This window comes from Rissa tridactyla, chromosome 11 (genome assembly GCF_028500815.1).
Source record: "Rissa tridactyla isolate bRisTri1 chromosome 11, bRisTri1.patW.cur.20221130, whole genome shotgun sequence".
NCBI lineage: Eukaryota > Metazoa > Chordata > Aves > Charadriiformes > Laridae > Rissa > Rissa tridactyla.
Window position 1 is genome coordinate 10880806 of NC_071476.1, and position 19526 is coordinate 10900331.

Below are 19526 nucleotides of genomic sequence, written 5' to 3' on the forward strand. Positions count from 1 at the left end.
TAAGAATTTGTAATAAACAATTCCAACAAAATTCAACAAATAGCTTGACAAGGGGAGTACAGGTGTTAAACGGTAACTGAGATACTACCTCCTAGGTGTAGATAGGAGGAATGGATAAAGTGAAAATGGGAGACAACATGCATTTTAGCATCAGCTGTTCTCAATTAATTCGAATAATTCATTTTGTTATTTTTGATAAAGTAATATGAGATAATGTTATACTTCGAATTATCATTTTTAACATAGACGAAGACCTGGCGTACCATAGCAGCTATTCTATCTAAACAATTTTCTCAGGTACATCAGTTTGCTTTGTTATTCATCACAGAGTTAAATTTCATCCAAAGTTAGAAATGGAATTGTGGTCTAGGCAGTCTTCATTTGTATTCCTTATTTCTTAGTGTTTGTTAAACAGTTAACCAGAAGGATTTCATTATGCAGCTGTTTACTAAAACGTTTGCTGTGTTCATTTGCCTCTTTCTTGTTTAACTACGCTATGTGGATGGTCACATAAATCACTTCACTTTGCTTCTCTTCTGACAGTAGCTGATTCAGACTATTTAACACAGGGAACTGGCTGTGATGGACAAATGTGATATTCCAGATAAAACACAGGTCCTAAAGTTTCCGGGATGCATGACAGTTCTCAGCTATCCACCAGTGATCCAAATGCATGGCAAGCAAATCACAGAATCACAAAATGGTTTGGGTTGGAAGGGACCTTAAAGACCATCTAGTCCATCCCTGTGCCACGGGCAGGGACACCTCCCACCAGACCAGGTTGCTCAAAGCCTCATCCAGCCTGGTCTTGAACACCTCCAGGAACTTTAAAGTTCACTGGATCTTTTAGAATGCAAACTGCAGACTATGATCCACACTGTTTTTCCGTCATTTACAGAGGCTATGTTTACGCTCAATTAACTTGACAGCGTTCGGCGTGGCTAGACCATAGAGTTTTTTCATGACTCTTCCAACATGCTGTTGAAATTTCTATTTAGAGCCCCACCTCCTGGGCCAAAGGTTTCTAGTCCTCATATTTTAAAGGAGAAATTCAAGTAGACCTTAAAGATACAGAAACTAGAAGTACTACAAAAATTACATTTTTCTACCCTCACGGATTCTGGATGACACAGAGAATTGCACAGAGGTAGATGATTACTAAAGAGAAGGCAGCAGAGAATCCATCTCTGAGGATGAGAAAATATTTGTTATAACCTGATAAAGACCAGATCTTCAAGTGATAGAGATTTACAGAGGAACTTTGAAGAGGTTACCTCCTGTCAAACCAGGACAGAATTAGAGCGATCTATTGATTTAGAAACATATAATGCAAAAACGCCATTGTAAATTCAAGTAAAATAATTATTTTTTAAAAACAAAAACATCTGTTTTGCCGTCTTGTAACCCAAACATTGCACTGCCATGCACAAAGCTTAAAGAGAAATCTGATGGAACCCAGAAGATACAAAGAATGACTGACTAGAAAGTGATCCAAAATTCAGGTGTCTGGTAAGGACCATATTGCTGCCTCACAACTTCACAAAGCACAAATATTCACCACAATGAGAAATGACCATGACTCAGTAGTGAAAGCCAAGTTGTAAGTATCTTCAGTCTCCCATAGTTTGGTTAAAAAGAAGAGGGGAATAAAAAGAAGTTATCATTAACAAACTACTTGGATTTCAACTGCTCAAGTTACACCTGAGTTATACCAGCCTTATGACAGCAGAATCCATCACCATGTCTTTTTTACAGTTAGAGGACTATTTTTATACACTTTTTAAACCACAATATCAACTGTCTGTCAAATAGATGACTAGAAATCAAAACTGAAAATTATTCTGGGCATCATTTTACCAGTTGTGTTTCACAGCATTTTCTTGAGTTGAATACTCCGAGGTCACTTATCCTTTGTAATGATAGAGAAATTATGTAGCATCTTACCAGCTATATTAAGGTCTTGATAATAAAAGGTCTAGCAGAACCCAGCTAGACCTAGCTACATTTACAAATCACAATAGTCAGCCACCTCCTTAACACACAACCACATTTTAGCTGTACCATATGTTCAGTTCCTAAGAAGTAGGGTACAGAAGTTCTTACTTAGAAAATTATTTAGCTGGGAACGGCCTCTGGAAGCAGAAGGATTATCAGAAGCCACTGAAAGGTGACAGGCCCAAGGTTATCAGAAGGGAGGCTGAGGCAATGCATTAGGATTTGCAATATCACAGAGCCTGAGGTTAGGCTGGGGTGGACATTGTGGAAATACCTGCCACAAGTTCACCTCCAAGGTGCTCTGGACACACTGACAGGCTGATGTCCTTCTTGTACTAAGGCACCCATGGTATCTTTTGATTGCTAAAGGACTACTTGTAGAGCACCTGTATCTTGCACCCTCTTGAACAATTACCAGCTAACCACTCTCAGGCTTCACCAATAACATAACCAACCACAGAACCTCTTAGAATCACCAGATATTTACCTCACTCAGGCACCAATACAAACCCGGTCAGCTGCCAGAAAAGCTCGTGTTCGCAACACAGCAGGCCTGGATTTGAAACTCGTATGTAGAGCAGCCGGCCAGATCAATAGAAACAAAACCTGAGTCAGAGCAGAAGTAATAAGCCTCGCATCACTGCCTGAAAAAGGAAAAAACATCCTCCTGATGGGCCACCCAGACGGCTGGACCAGCCATGGTATGTGCACCAGTGCAGAATCTGACCCAGCAAACAGGCGACACTGAGAACGGGGCTCCAACGTGTCACCTTACAGCGACACGTAGGACAGTACCAGAATGCAAATGCTCTCAAAAACACATCTCATTCATTTTTTTCCTTACAGGAGTTCAAATTAATCTTTTAAAATATATACGTCTCCATGTTCCCAGCCTATGCGATATAATCAGCATCTTCTATGTATCTGCATTCACAGCAAAAAATAAACCTGACTACAGATGAGTACTGAGCGCCGTCAGGCAGCCCAAACACACCATCCAGCTCTGTCCTGAGCAGCCATAACGACACCGCGGAGCGGCAGCCCAGACACGGAGGGATGAACAGCCACCCGCCGGCCGCACGTCTCGCCGGTGAGCGGCCGCGAGAGGCCCGTGCTGCCGGTACAAAGAGCCCGACGTCGCCGGCCCCAGCCCCGCACAGCCGGGGGTTCCCCCGGCGCCCGCGCTCCGGGCCCTGCTCGGTGCCGTGTCACGGACCGGCGGAGGCGCCGCGGGCGATGCCCCGGGAGGACGTTACCGGTCCCGCCGCCGCCCCGCGGCCCGGCCCGGCCCGGCCCCGCAGGACGCGCCCCCCCCCCCCCGCGGGCCGCCATCAACCGCGCCCGGGGGAGGCGAGACAATGACCAGCCCGCAACACAATGGTGCGGGACCGGCGCGCTGAGGCGGCTCCGCGCGGGCTGCGCCCTGCCACACCTCTGGCCCTCTCCATCGCCGCTCCATGACCGCTTGGCTCCCCCTCCATCACCTCCAGCTCACCTCTCCCGCTCCCCAACACGCCGCCGCCTCGGCCCCGGCCCCGACCAAAGGCATTGTCCCGCCGCCACCGCTCACCGTGCCGCGCCCAGGAGAGGATGCCGAGCGGCGAGAGACGACGCGCCGCATCCATCCTCCCGCCGCCGCCGCGGCGGCCCCAGCCCAGCGCGGCCCCGCGCCCTCCCGCGCGCCGACGCTGAGGGCGAGCGCGCGCCCCGCTGCCTCCCCGCGGCGCAGCCCCGCGCTGCCGGGCCGGGGTCTGCGGCAGGCCCCGCCCCGCCCGCGCGCCGCCGCAGCGCCCGCCGCCATGGCAACGCTGCGGAGAGGGAGCCGCAGGGCGGGCCCGGCCGCGGCGAGCGGCGGGGCAGCCCCTCCGCACACCACGCGCCTCGCGGCCGCCGGCCGGATCTATCAGCCCGCCGGCCGGGCGGCGTGGGGCCCGTGGGGGGCGGCGGGGTCTGTCAGGCCGCCGGCCGGGGGGTGTAGGGCCCGCGGGGGGCGGCGGGGTCTGTCAGGCCGCCGGACGGGCGGTGTGGGGCCCGGGGAGCGGGCCCATGGCAGCGCCCGCGGCGTGCGGGAGCGGCCCCCACGGCCCCGCGCCCGAAATCGCACCTCGGGGTGGCAAAACGCCTCCCCAGAGGAGCAGCCATCACCCGGGAGGTGTGAGGCCTGTCCCACGAGGCCATCCCTCCCTGGAACGGCTTCCTGCAACGGGCCGGGGACAAGCTCCAGCCCAGACTGGGTTGATCGGAACCAGTTGTATATCGGAATATAGTGCAAAAGCAGGCACGCTGCTGCTGCATAGCCCAAAGGTCAGCGGGGCAGTCGGCAAACAGTGGCCACAGAAGCCCCTGTGCTTCTGGTTCCTCCGAAGATTCCCCGTCTCCATCCTTCTGAAGCCTGACAGCAATGGCCCTGGAAGAGGCCGGTGGGCTGACGATAGCCCTGGAAGAGGCCGGTGGGCTGACGATAACAAACACATGAAGAATTCCAGTCGCTGTCCCTTTGGCACCTCACAGAGGAGATAAGTATCGCTATTAGACCTGGTCAGATAAGGTGTTAGTTTTTCTGCAAAAATAGACTCTTCTTTTTGTGGACAGAATGAAAACAAATGCTGTGGGTTTGGGGTGTTTTTTTTTCTAACCACAATAACATGCAAGAAAAAAACATTTACATAAACTTTATAGCTAGCCTATTTATAGACTATTACAGATAGTTTAGTTGGGTACCGGATTTGCAGATTATCTCCATTCTATAAAGAGCTTCCCCAGTCGATGACAAAATCAGAACAAAACTGGTGACAAAGGCTGAATTTTGAGTCCTCCACCCTGAACACCAAGTTCCATTAGAGTCCCCCTTAATATCTAGTTGTTAGGCCTTACTTTCAGTGCCAGTGTTTCAAACCTTGACCATGAAATCTTCCAGAAAAGAAGGAAACCTGGCACTGGAAGCAGAGGTCTCAGAGTAAAGAGTCTGTCACTGTATGCCTGGCTCGTGGCTGACCAGTTTGTCCCAGCTGCAGCTTCCTCAGCTGCAAAGTGGAGGCATTTGTTTTTTCTCAGAATGGTGCAAGAGATTCAGTGAATTTTATTTTTTGTTCAGCAGGATCTGTAACATAATACCAAGGGATCCACTTGAGCATTCGATGCATATAATACATCAAATATGGCGGATGGTGCCTTAGGAACTTCATCCACCAGTTCCCTCAGGACCCATGGATGCATCTCAGCAGGTCCCACAAACTTTTGCACCTTCACGTTCCTCAGATGGTCTCAAACCTGATTTTCTTTTCTGGTGGGTAGTCCCTCATTCTCCCAGTCCCTGCCTTTGGAGTCTGTGAATTGGGTGGCGTGGCTATTGCACTTGCCGGAGAAGACTGAGGCAAAAAAGCTGTTGAGTACTTCAGCCTGGTCCATGTCGGCTGTAGCCAGGTTTCTACGGTTGTACAATTTCTGTCATCTTCCTTAGTTGTCCTGTGTACCTGAAGAAACTATTCTTGTTATTTTTTATGTCCTTAGCCAAGCTCAGCTGCAGCCATACCTTGGCTTTCCTGATCCTGCAGGATCAGGCCATATCCCTATAATCTCCTCAGGATGTACATCACTGCCTCCACTGCCCATGCATTGTCCTCTAATTACCAGGATTTTTAATTGGGACTTAAAAAAAAATGATTGGCAGTCAACCTTTGTGAGGACTTTTCTGTCTATCATTCATATAAACATTTTCCTGTATTTCTATCAGTTAGAATTCTTTGATAAATCACGGTTCCCTTGTCCCAGTAAAGACGTTGAATTTGGTAGTTAAGTCTTTGGATACTTTGTCCTCACTAAATATATTTGAGCTTCTCCTTCCAGCTGACCTTTTGCCATCTCTACCTGCAAGGCCTGCGGCCTCTAGTAAGAGGGGCAAAACTACATAGTCTCTATAACGACTGAATTATCCAGTTAGTTGGCCAGAAGGCATGATGGAGCAGCAAGGGCTTGCTGCTGTGTGAGGGAAGGCAAGCCAGGAGCAAAGGATGACAACAATTTTACAAGTGGTCTCACTCATATCCTCAGGCTTGCATGGAATAATTATGGGAGTGCTTGCGAAATACATCAAGATGCAATTTTGCTGCTTAAACGCATCTGCCGTAGAAATGCTGGTTCAATAGGTGCTAAGGAGCATAAAACAAGACACAGTAATTTCTAGAGATGCCCAGAATTAGGAAAATGGGATCCCTCTGCTATATGCACACAATGCAATGCGTTGCACGGAGGGCCAAGTGCTGTGATGGCCTTGCCTGCAGGTTTCCTGCTATGCCCACCTGTATGATCGGTCTCAAGAACTACAGGAAGCTATGGATAAATGGGAAAAGGCTTTTGAAATGCTTTTTCCTTGATTAAAATCACGTCACAGCCATAGGAATAAGCCTGCAATAAATTTATACAGGTGAATAAGGACACTAATTCTGAAACTAATTCTAGCAGCCCAGAAAGCCAATCGTATCCTGGGCTGCATCAGGAGAAGCGTGGCCAGCAGGTCAAGGAAGGTGATTCTCCCCCTCTACTCCACTCTTGTGAGACCCCACCTGGAGTATTGTGTCCAATTCTGGAGCCCCTACTACAAGAAAAATATGGATGTGCTGGAACATGTCCAGAGAAGGGCCACGAGGATGATCAGAGGGCTGGAGCACCTCTCCTATGAGGATAGACTGAGAGAGTTGGGGTTGTTCAGTCTGGAGAAAAGAAGGCTCCAAGGAGACCTTATAGTGGCCTACCAGTATCTTAAGGGGGCCTACAAGAAAGCTGGTGAGGGACTTTTTAGGATGTCGGGTAATGGTAGGACTAGAGGGAATGGATTAAAACTAGAGATGGGTCAATTCAGACTGGATGGTAGGAAGTTCTTCACCATGAGGGTGGTGAGACACTGGAACAGGTTGCCCAGAGAGATGGTGGAAGCCCCATCCCTGGAAGTTTTTAAGGCCAGGCTGGATGGGGCTCTGAGCAACCTGGTCTAGTGGGAGGTGTCCCTGCCCGTGGCAGGGGGGTTGGAACTAGATGATCTTTAAGGTCCCTTCCAACCATAACAATTCTATGATTCTATGAAACAAAGGCGTATTTATTTTTTTGCCTCTACTGTTGCAATTTTAATTGCAACATTGACACCAGTGATAAGCAACTAGTGCTTCCGTAAGGAGTCACTGTATTACAAGAGAATGACACAGCCAGGGCACACTACACCGCAGTCGCCATCATAGCCTGGGCTCACTGCAGTCCCTTCTCACCCATCTGGATACTGGATTTAATGCAGGATCTTTATAAGCACCACAGTTTGGACAATCTTCATTTAAAAACAGTCAGTTGAAACTTGGACTATTTCATCCTAAGGAAATCTTCAGACAATTACAAAACTCAATGGGAGATCCCACTATTGGATAGCCCTGAGGAAACTGGAGCTTGTTTGGCATGAACCCCTGTAGATTATTTGTAACTGCAGATTATTCATAACATATGAATGTATTCATAGTTCGTTATTCGTAATTCATAACTCAAACCTCAAGTACTTTTTAAAAGACCTCCAGGTTGTACTAAGGTTACCATTTGTAACTGAATAGCACCAAGACTGAAGTTGTCTGAGGTCACAGGTCAAACCAATATCCCAAACTGTTGGTTGTTCTTCACAAGTCATTGCTCGAAACAAACAAAATCACATTCCTCCCAGGGAGATGAAGCCCAAACATAACACTGTCTCTGTCTGAAGGGCAGTAAGTGTCAATGAACAAGAAAATTCGAGTCAGCAATGTTGTTAACCTCTATTCTTCATTATCTCTGTGAAGTTGTGAACAAACTCATGTTTGATATCTGGGTAACAGCTACTCAATGTAAAAGACAAGACAATGAATGTGGATACATAAAGCCCAACAGCAGATAACCAACACTAGCGCTCTAAGACACAGGTTGATAGGCCATTACAGGAACCACCCAAACTCTGGAGATTCAACCAAGAGCTTTGTAACCAATAGCACTGTGGCTGGTTATCAGGAAGGTTCTCACAGGCCAGGGCAAATTTATTTTAGGATGCCTGAAGGGGATTGTGGGACCACATAAAACGTATCATAGGATGTCTAGGGGAATGACCGCAGACCCCCGAAGGGGGGGTGAAGATGGGTCCCAGAGGAACAAGCATGGGAAAACGGGCAGGAATGAGAGTGTTGACATGTTGGGGCAGGCAGAGCAGCTATCAACTGAATGCAAGTAGGGCGGCTGGTCAGGAACCTTTGTCTGGATGAGACCTACCACTCATCACCATGGTGTGTTCTAGTTTTATTAAACAAACGCTACTGCTGGCTGTTTTCTTTATCATTGTGCTCCTTACTGTGTTTGTGTACATACGCGTATGTTCCAATAGCACCCCTAACTGGGCCTAGCCAGCAAACGGTAAAAACCCAAAATCTGTAGATAGCCTAGGTCCAGGGTTGAGAGTGAACAAGATACCCAAGGTCCAGACATGGATATCAAAGAGACTCAAGGTCATGGGCAGAAACTGGAGAGACCAGAGAATGTGAATATGTACTTGAGTTAAGTCACTGAAAGCATGTACATATGTTCCTCTAGCAAACTTTAAGCAATAGTAACAGGATCAGGACGCTTCTATGGTTTCTGTTTTAAGCAAGTGCATCTAAGGGCGCTGTCCTCTTCTTTACATTAACCTGTTAATTTCTGGTTGTGTCTGCAGTACGTGGGCATATGCGTGCATCTTTGAAATTCACACTTAGCCTTACTGTTGGCTGGATGTGTGAACACAGAAAAGCAGCAGGACTGCAGGGGAGGAATCCCCTGCACCACGCTGTCCACGAGATGTGGCAGTCCTTAACAAAATGATCCATCACAGTTCATCCAATTTCATTTGCTACAGCACACATGAAAGCTGCACCACAAAGAAGCCCAAGGACAATAACTTAACCATTAGTTTTTTAATTGTGCTATCCCACTGCCTGCTTTTCTACTGAAAGCCAAAGTATCTGTCAGATCCACAGACAGAATGGCAAACAGCTGCCACCTGTGGCTACTTGGAATTCTTCTGACACTTCTCAGTCCTTCAACATAGACATGGCACTTAGATATAAGTGCCTCTATCTACTGCTTTTGTGGAACATCTTCTGTGTAGTTCAAGATAAGCAAAAGTCTTTAAGTAGCCAGGCAGGTAACAGTTTCCAATGTAGACAGCAATGATACCACTAAGAGGTCATCCAAAGAAGTTCAGTGAAGACCAGAGGTAACAAGGCAGAATCAAACTTCAACTATATTTTAAATCAAGCAGACAAGCTCTTCCCCATCCCTCAGTTAGGAGTAGTCCTGTATATTGGAATACATCTGCCCTCTGACTGGAATGACTTGGTGAGAAGTACAGCAGGTTCTCACGTCTCAGTGTAGGCACTTTCACATAGGCTGCGCCTTGGCCTGCTGGGGCACATCTGTCTTCAGCTGTGGGCTCTAATAACTCTGACCCTTCATGTGAAGGCAACAATGCATGTGAAAATTTCACTGGAAGAAATAAGTGGTTGCAAGCCCCATCTGCAATGTCCCATTCAATGTGGAGGTTAGAAGTATTGTTCATGGTGTTACAGAAGACAGATTGAGTGGGGAGACGCGACGTGTGGGAGTGTTGTTGGCTGACAATGATGCAGGGAGGAAAAAGGGAGCAGCAATATCTGTGGATGAGGTTTCTCCTTGGTTGCGAAGCTGTAAGATCTGCCGCAGCAGGGCCTTTCCTTCTTCTCTAGTCTGAAAACAATTTGTAAAAAACAAAACAATGGATGGGTGGTTTCTGGGTCAAATTCAGTATGTAAGCAGTATAAAAGTTACAGTAGTTTATCATTCTGTAAGGCTGCAAGCTATAAAACCATCCTTGTTTCTTTTGCTACTTAAAAATGTTAAGGTCTGTCACTTTTTTTTTTTTTTTTTAAAAGTCTTTCCTCCTTTTACTCACCTGATTTGCATGTTACTTGGGTATTTCACACAGTGTTACTAATTAACCACTGAAGCTGTCTAAATATTCCAGCAAAAAATAGACTGGAGAAGCTTCAAATAAGCTGAATTCAGGTTCTCCAGAGTTCCAGACAGATTTAAGGATAGGCCCAACACCCTGCACTGGTGGCTAGTGTCTGCCTCCAGGATGAAGTTAAAAATCTGTAATTGCCCACTTACAGATACAGAACATCTCAGAATATGGACTCACATACAAAACCCAGGTACTATTATATCCTCTGCACTGTCTACATGCAGAGGATGAGGAAAAAAAGAAGTTATGTGAATACCATCACTACACAGTGTGTGGGAATCTGTGACCATTTAACCACCTCCTCTCCACCAAGATTTGCAGCAGTCTCAAAACTGCCATATGGAGCCTCATATTCTTTAATTTAGAGAACACCAATGTGACATGGTTAAATTTTACCATTTATATTCCATGATTTCAGTCAATCACAAGCAGCATTAGTGATCAGGTATACACCACCACCACTCAGGATGTGACCTGCATGGCAGACAGCCCTCATTCCTTCTACAAAGGATTCCTTCTATTCGGAGGGGAGCCAAGATCAAGGTCAGAGATCCCCTAAGAAAGAAACACTGCAGATTGCATAACTACTCACATCATTGAATGCACAGCACTTCTGAGCACATGCTGAGGCTTCATCCCAGAGCTTACACTTGAAGTAGTATTGGGCCAGGTAGCGGAAGGCAGTGCTGACCTCCACATGCTCCACCAGCTCCTACAGTGAGGGGGTAAAAACCATCATCTTTGAGCGCCTTCCAAGGCAGTTCTACACCATGTTTACTTCTCCTTTTATTTCCAAGATATTGTCTTACCCCGCAGGAATAGATATCCTGGATGTATTTGATATAGCACTGAGCTGCCTGTTCAGATTCATTCAGCTGTTCGTGCAGCCTAGAAAAGGAGAAAAACGGGTCACTGGAACAAGACCACACTGTCGAAGACCTTCTTGGTCTGTGAAAAAGTACCTACTCAACCTGACCTGGACTAAAGCCAGGTCTCTTCCTTCAGAATTAGTAAGACATGCACCGTGTACTGCCCCTCATGGAAAGAAATGATTCGGCGTGAGAACACGTACATTACCAGGAAGGGAGCAAGTCAGATACTAGCTACTAGCAGTGACAACCAAAACAGGGACTTGTGCTTATTCTGTTACATTTTAAAGCTTCTAATAGACCTTTGCCATCTTATTTACTGGCTGTTTCCTCCAGTCCTCCTTTTTTCCCTGCTACGTCCCAACAGTTTTTGTACAGCAGCTTCACCTTTCACTTGCCTTTTTCCTTCCCTTTCACTTTTTCCACTTTATATTACTTTATCCCCACCAAAAATTAGTGTTGATGTCAGAGTTTATTTCACATTAGACCCTTTCCCAATGTCGCAACCATATACTGGGGAAGTTAAAGTAAAATAATAAAAAAAAAAAAAAAATAATCAGTCAATCTACAATTTTGTACATCATCTACCATCATGGATTGCTTTAAGTTTCAGTACAACAAATACAATTGCTAGCGCTGCCTGCTCAAATCACCTCAGGATTCAGAGGTCCCTTGCAACCCACATTATGCTACGATTCCCTCTAGTTATCCTAAGGGAAACTTAAAGCTAAAGCCCGACACCAGAATTTGCAGTCACTACAGACCTAAAGATATCAGTTATTACACAGCTCCAGAAGTAATGCTACCTAACAACAATTCCACATTTAACACAGTATTGGCCGTTCAGTGGTAACACATACTCACTTTGCGAGTTTCACCAGTGCCATCTTCTCCACATCTCCCACAGCATAAGCTCTCCAATAGCACTGTCAAGGAAGGAAAGTCAGTCAAGCACACCACAAAAACGACTCCAGCTCATGACTCATGCAAGCAAGTTAGAAACAGAAAACAACATGGCTTTCCAGCAAAGGGGCACGTAATGTCTGTAGACGGCTCTTATTTATCAGCTGCTCTGGTTACACTGCAGAACCTCCCTAATTGTAACCGCCACAGAAATGGTTTCAATAAGCTTCTAAGAACACACCAGGTGCATTTCTGGTAGCACCGGGTACACAATTTTGCTGTGACTCCACCAAGTGTCCTGGGAGACATCTAATGTCTTACTCCACACATCAGTTCTCACTTACCTTTTTAGCTTCCACCAACTGATTGAGTTTCTCATAGCATTCTCCTAGAGCAACCAGCATACGAGAATCATTTGGTCTGTAAAAGAGCAATTCCTAAATGTAGTTTAATGGACAACCAGCTGATCTCAGGCAGCGGGGGGGAGGGGGGGTGTGGAATAAAAAAATCTACATCTGTCAGTGCCAGTCATCCTCTCTTACATAAAACATCACTGATACTCCTGACCGGCATTCCTCAGCATTTAACTGACAAAGCCTTTTAACAGTTAACCAATACAACTAAAAGGATTTGGAATCGTGAGACTGCACAAAACACATAGCATTGATGTTCCTCTCTCTTAGTTCCTGCATGTGAATGCCTTAGCTAGTACCAGCTGCATCAGAGTGAACACCAAGAAACATGACTCCATTCTCAACTCTACCTGAGCTGGTGGGCCCGTCGGTAGTAATAGAGACAGTAAAATGGCATTTTGAGGATTTCATAGGTTTGCCCCAAGCCATACCATGCTCTGTAGTCCCTTTTGTTCACCTCTATTGCATGTCTGTCAAAGAAAAGGAGAAGAACTAGTCAGAAAGCAGTCAGGGTCAAAATCAAGACTGAGTTCAGCAAAAGACTAACAAAAAATAGAAGATACTACTTTAATCCTTATGCACGCAGACTCAAACACCATTTTCTGCAGTACATGAGTGATACCTGTAAGCCTGGATAGCTGCAGATGTGTTCTTCATTTCCATATACTCATGTCCCATGAGTGTCCAGGCTCCCAGATAACGAGGATTCAATTTCAAGGCCCTCTGGAAATAGAGTGCTGCTTTTTCATGCTGGGAACGCAAGCTATAATAATTCCCTAAAGCAGAAGTCACAATATTTAAATAAATTAAAAAAAAAAAACAGCAGAGAAGTAGAAAACAGACGGAAGAGGCATCATCTACTAGCTCCTAACTTAAATCATAAAGAGTCTATTAAAGGCAGATCTGATTCAAACCTCTAGAGACCTAACAGCAGTCTGTTCTCCACTGTTCTGGTCAATCCCTTTCCAGTTGTACCAATCAATTAAGATCCCATCCCCTTAGCCTTAAAACTTATGTAATGTCTAACAAATTAATTTCCAGATTCTGACAAGCAATTATTTCCATTGGAGTTTCAAGACTATAAAGGGATTCTCAGCTACATGGGCCTTCATAATGGTTTCTTCAACTCCTTTCTGCACCAATAGTATTACAGCAGCTCCTTCAGAGAGATATGAGGGAAAAGGGTACTCTGGAATTTGGTCTGCTTTTCAGGCTGCCTGAATCTACATTCACCAAGTGGTTTTGGTAGCCTTGCTGGCTGATCATTTTCACAACTGTTTCCAAGATTTCCTCACACAGCCTGCAGACAGCACAATAAGAACATGTAAAAGAGCTGGCTCTCACCAATTACACAGCAGGTCTCAACACGATACTTGTCTATCTCACACAGATTGTGAGCCAGGTAGCTCAACTCAGGCTTCATGCTCTAGTGAAACAAAGAAACGAAAGTGATGAGAAAAGGAGAACCTTACAGTTTCAAAGAAAGCTGAGGCGGTTAGCAATGCATACATTGCATCTATTTCATGGAGTTGCAAAGCAGAAAGTGGACGATGAAAGCCTATCTTCAGGGAGGCCAGACAGCACCAGCTGCTTTGCCAGGGTTTAACATACCTCTGATAAATACCATCATTATGGACGAGCAACAGAAAGAGTGCTTACCCTTACATATAGCAAGTTTGAGAAAGTGTCCATGTTTTCTATCCTGTAAGGATCTTGTTTCCTTAGCTCATTGAAGATGGATAAAGCTTTGTCAATATCTGAAGAAAGAACAGCAGATGGGAGAACAAGAACCATAAATGCCAAGTTTACATTAAGAGGCTCATTCCTACTAGTTAGTAAGTGTCACTGACCTCGGATATTATGGTAGGCAACTGCAATCTGAGAGATGATGTAAGTGCTTTTGGAAAATCCTGCATCAATGAGACTCTGATACTTCTGCAGAGCCTCCTCTATCAGCTGCAGCTCTGTATAAATGTGTGCAAGAAAGAACTCTTTCATCCATGTGTCTGGCAAGGACAGGAACTTCAACTGGCAAGAACCAAAGAAGAGGAGGAAGAGATGACAATCAGTAGTATTCTAAGAGCCACCTGTGGCAAAGAATCCATTATCTTCCCTCCCATGATTTAGTGGATGGTCTTGAGGTAGGAGGCTTTCCTGCAATCGCTTTCTTAAACCATAACACCAGCTACAAAAGAGCAGTATTAGGACCAAGAATTAATATGAAGTTCTTCCACAGGAGAGACTAAATAATGCCTGTAAGCTGAGAATATTGAAATGGGAAAGGCACACTAAGACATCCTGTCTACACAGCAGTACAATACGGACCACATAGATCTATTTAGTCACTCCCAGTTGTTGTGGTTTGGGCCAGACTGGCCACTGAAACAACTGCCGGAATTGCAGAAGAAATGAAGCCAATTTGGTCAATTGGCAAAGACATTATTGTCTTCAGACCTGACAGCACCTGGCTTCTCCTTCAGCCACTGGCCTTATTCCTCCATTAAATTCAGAAGTCCTTCAAAAGACTGTACTTTCTTCCTATGTTTGAACATCAATATCATATCGCTATTTTTGATGAGCTAAGTGAACAGACTCCAAATATCTCATCAAAAATACATTCCCCTTTTTCCACAAATCAGGAAGGCTCTCTTCTGTGCCACCTCTACTTCTTTAAATATTCCACCAGCCAGCGTTGACTGAAGAATTCCAGGAGTGGTCTCATAAAATCTCATGCGTAAAGGAAAACGATCCATTTTGGTTTATGTCTACGTTCAGTTCCTTGATACAGTTGACCTCATATGTACAGCTTTGTATTTGACAGAGGGAACACCTACATTAGTGTTTTGGTTTTAAAAGCAGTGACTCCATATCATTTCAGGCCACCAAAAGTGCTCAGTAACTGTGGAACTAGAACCAGATTAAGGGGGAAAGAAAAAAAAAGAGAAGTATTTTAGGAGGACCTCCTTCACGTGACAAGGCAATAACTCTGCTGACAGCTACTTCAGAATATGTGAATTAGACATTTCTTAAAGCACTTTGTGGGTGAATAATAAAAAATTAGCCCTGCCTGTATAAAGATTCTCAAGCTACAGCATGGCAAGCAATTGAAGAAAAAGAGGCTTTAATAACATAATTTACAATCTTGGATTGCCTTGCCTGATAGAATCTCACAGAATAAAGCAGTGGGTGACGTCCGTCTTGTGGCAACTGAACCACTGGTTACTGAATCTGGAATTTGTTACCACATTTTGATATCTCCCAAGTTTTACCATCTCTTTATCCGTAATCAAGTTGCAAAGTTCCAGCCAGGCTCCCCAGTGCAAAGGTAAGACATGAGCAGCTTCAACGAACACATCTATTGCTTCTTTCACCAGGTCCAGCTTCCGCAGCACGACACCATATCTGTAAAGAAAAGTTAGCAAGGTCATCAGAAACATAAAGCTCTGCATATCCACACAAATACAGATTAATATATTAGAAATATATGCAGACACTTACAGATAAAGGCCAAATCCATCCAGTTCCCGTGCCTTGTGTTTCTTGCTGAGCTCAACTCTCAGTTCTCGTAGAGCTTCATTTTTCACCTGTCCTTTTTCCAGAGGTCCTGCACGAAGAGAAAGTCATACAGCTAGCTTTCACTCAAGAGTCTTACCACAGCAATTGCAACGTTCAGAATCATCACTGACATGACCTGAAGGCTTACCAGCCTGTGATTATTTTCCTCTTTTCGAAAGAAAATCACTTAGTCTGATTATCTGCTTTAACAGAAGAACTAACAGATGAAAACCTGTAACCTGTATTAGGCCAATGAATTGAGAGAGAATGAAAGAAATCATGTTACAGCATGCTACTACTCAAAAACTGAGGGGGAAGCCATAAACCCAAGACGATTTACATGAAGAAGCATTACTGGAAGTTTCATTACACTGTCTTGTGTTTATTGACACCAGAGACTTACCCAAACTATCCACTGTCTCATCATCCTTCTTCTTTTCCCCCGACTGTGGAAAACAGGAAAACCAAGATTACGTTACAGCAGCATATTCCTTATGTTTGCTGCAATGCTACCAGCAGCATGCAAAGTGAGTTTTCACACACATCACATTACTAAAAAGAACACCCCTATCTCCTTTCCCCACAGACATATAATTTGGACTTCTAGGTAGTCATTTGGAACAAAATAGTCAAAAAATAAGATGTGCCAGGGAGGGGCAAGAAGCAGAGGGGTTCAGTGGTGAAAAGTGACTTCGCCTTCTACCTTACCAGGTATCTGGAGTACATATACAAGAAGTAAGCCTTCTGACTCTTGCAGCCCCGCAGGAAATAGGCAGCCCTGTCATATTCCTTTAGATCGAAGTACGACTTGGCTAACGTGTAGGCATCCAGATCACGAGCATCCTCCTGCCGGGACACAGAAGAGTTTTAGTACCTCAGAAGGTCTGACATGCTTTAGGAAAATCACCTAGTTAGAAACATAGCAATGAAATTGTTCCAAAAGCTAAAAACATAATCTATTCATCCTCAAAGATGGTTTGAGTACAATCAGAAAAGGCTCTCCATTCCCTCGTGTGATGTTGCAGTTTGGGCAATGCATTCCTAGTTCTCAAATAATGAGTCCTGACTAGTCGGAAACATTTAAAATAAACAGTGAGATTCCAGAAAACAGGCATATACCGACAAGTCCTACCGTACACCTACAGAGGGGAGGATGGAAATATAACTTGTTTCTCTTGCGTCCTAAGGAGCACAAGTTTAACGGCACAAGATAATTTTGGCCTTTGTAAAGATGAATGAGCATGATTTCAAATTTTGCTTATAGAGCGTCTGCTTTAGGGCACAGCGACCTGTGAAATGGAATGATTTGATCTGGGGAAGCTCCGTCTGCCCCTTTCAGCACGGAACGGAAGGGAACTTCGCAGCGTTATGGGGCGATCGGCGCCCAGAGAAGCCTCCTACGCCTGATTTTAAGACGATGGCGATCATGTTCTTTGCTCAGTGGTTGCAGCCAGGACTAAAGGCCGCCCCGCAGCAAGACCCGCCGCGCTGCCCCTCCGAGCCCCCCCCGCACCGGCGGGACAGCTGCGGCCCAGCCCGCCCCACGCCGCGCCCAGGCCGCCCCCCGGCCGTACCTCGGTGAGCGCCGGGGGAGGCGGCAGCTCGCTCAGCGGCAGCGGGTCTAGGGCGAAGGCCAGTTCGGAGGCCCTGCGGGGAGAGAGGCCCGTCAGCAGCGATGGGGGGTGAGCGCCCGCCGGGTAGGGCAGGGCCCCCCGCAGCGCTCACCACTTCCCGCTGTGCTGCAGCCCGCGCTCGCGGCTCCGCTCCGCCACGCTCAGCAGCTGCTTCTTGATCTCCCGCAGGTCCGAGAAGTCACCGCTCCCCGCCGCCGCCATGCCGCCGGCCCCACCACCCGGCCAATGGCGGCCCCGCACACTGCGCGCCCCCCGCCCCTAGACGCGGCCTTCTCCTTGGGCGGGCTCCGGCCGCGAGCTCCCAATCAAAGGAGGCGCGCAGCAGGCGCGGCGTCTGATTGGCCGGTTCTCCGGCGATGCGCGCGCAGCGCCCGCCCCGGACGCGACTCCGGGGCTCGGCTCGGGGGGCGCCTCCTCCTGGTCACGCACGGGCCGCCCGGTCTCGCCGCCGCCTCGTGCCGCCCGCAGCGCAGGGCGCGGCCTCCCCCGGGGCTGAGGCCTGCTTGTCCTGCCGGGCCCCGCGGGCCGCGCCGCGCCGCGCCGCACGAGTGTGCTGCGGACTCAAGAGCGGAGAGCGGGCCCGCGGCCCAGCCCGCCGAGCGGCCGCTGCCGGTGCCGCTGCTCCCCCCGCGCCGGGGAGCGTCCCCTTCGGGAGCGGGGGGGTGGGGGGAACTGCAACAAAACAGGGTGCTTTGGGAAAGGCTAAATTTAGGGTTCTAAATGCGCCTTCGCTTCCTGAGGTGCGGGACTGTGTGTCTCGTGCCGGCCTCCCCTCCCCCTTTTCTGAGCTTTGCCTTTTTTCATTCTATGGTGGTTTGCACCTGCTTTTTGCATGCTGTTTGAATGCTGGTAACTGTTTGGGCTTTGCACCTTTCCACTAAGGTGGATAATTCTCTTTAACAGATGTCTACTAATGTTTTTTTGAGGCCACAGAGTGAGGAGAAACAAAGACTAGGGAAATCTCGAAGAAAGGCCTTTCAGAGAAATGTGAGAAAGGTTTAGTACCAGAAGGACGCCTTTTGGAGGGCTTTCCCCCAGTTAGCAGCAACTGAAAATCATATTTACTGCTAGCTTAGCGTTTCATTTATTTTCCCTCTCCTTTATGTAATTAAAATTTAGCTGGTTTGAGCTTACACTGGCAGTGCCTGCTCTTGGATGAAAGCTGGGGACATGGGCCCAGTAATACTGAAGGATCATAATCATTCTGAGATCAAGTGATGTCATTCTTTCTTGTTTCTAGCTGAGTAGTTCCGAGGTGACAGCAGAAATAGCGTCCATGCTACCTTGCCCTCAGGTTCTAGTCTTCAAGGCCATCTGATTGTTTCTTAATGGGGTATTTCAATTTGCCTTTGTATTGATAACACTGCCTAACATTTTATCACAAGAAAATTTTCACTTACATACTGCTACTTCCTGTGCTAAAAATCATCATTTAAAAACATTACAATACTGGTCTTTCAAGCCTGTTCTTTCAACCCAGTATTTTTTTTTCTTCATTCCAGCCTCTGCTTATTTTACTTTTGCATTTTTTCTGTGATGTTCTGGGAACTTCACTTGAAGTACACTAGAATGTAATTTAACTCTGCATCTGTTTTATGGTGTTTGGTTTTAACACTACAGAAATGTAAGCACTTGTTTTGGGATCCACAAAAAAACCAAAAGTTGCTTCATAACTTCTTAAGCTTTTCCAGAAAGGTAATAATGAGCTTTTGTGCTTATTTCAGTATCAGAATGTCAGCTTTAACCCTCTCTCTCTTTTAAAAGAGAAATCAAGAAAGAATACTGTGAAAAATTATTTTGTATGTCATTTGCAGGTTAGACTTCTTTTCTCTGATGGTAAGGGCAGTATATTCTCCCTATCATGGAAGTGTCCTTCATAATCACTTCTTTTATTACAGAAGTGACTTGAATCGGAGGACCTAGTGTTTGAATTGGCTGCAAGTTCACCTGATAATGAAAGGGCTGTAATTGATTAGCATGATGTCACCATACTTGATTCATTATTATCATAATGAAAGATGTAATTATATTTTTTTTTTTGTGAGCCACTGAATGTCACTATTTCTGAATGCAGTTTAGATTCTAAGGCTACCACCGGCTCTTAGCTGGTGGTTGCTATGGC

The 19526-nt window shown here is 46.1% G+C and overlaps 1 protein-coding gene across 1 annotated transcript; it reads right to left on the bottom strand.

Annotated features, from left to right (window-relative positions):
- Positions 1-8021: 8021 nt before the first annotated feature.
- Positions 8022-17798, bottom strand: CDC23 (cell division cycle 23). Its single transcript, XM_054217708.1, has 16 exons — positions 17496-17798; positions 17345-17417; positions 16479-16616; positions 16174-16216; positions 15714-15819; positions 15485-15617; positions 14066-14243; positions 13875-13972; positions 13560-13641; positions 12838-12991; positions 12566-12685; positions 12147-12222; positions 11764-11825; positions 10840-10918; positions 10623-10742; positions 8022-9753 (listed from the first exon to the last, which is right to left on the bottom strand). The coding sequence occupies exons 1-16, from the start codon at positions 17603-17605 to the stop codon at positions 9583-9585; spliced, it is 1743 nt and encodes a 580-aa protein (XP_054073683.1). The 5' UTR covers positions 17606-17798; the 3' UTR covers positions 8022-9582.
- Between the last annotated feature and the right edge of the window lie 1728 nt (positions 17799-19526).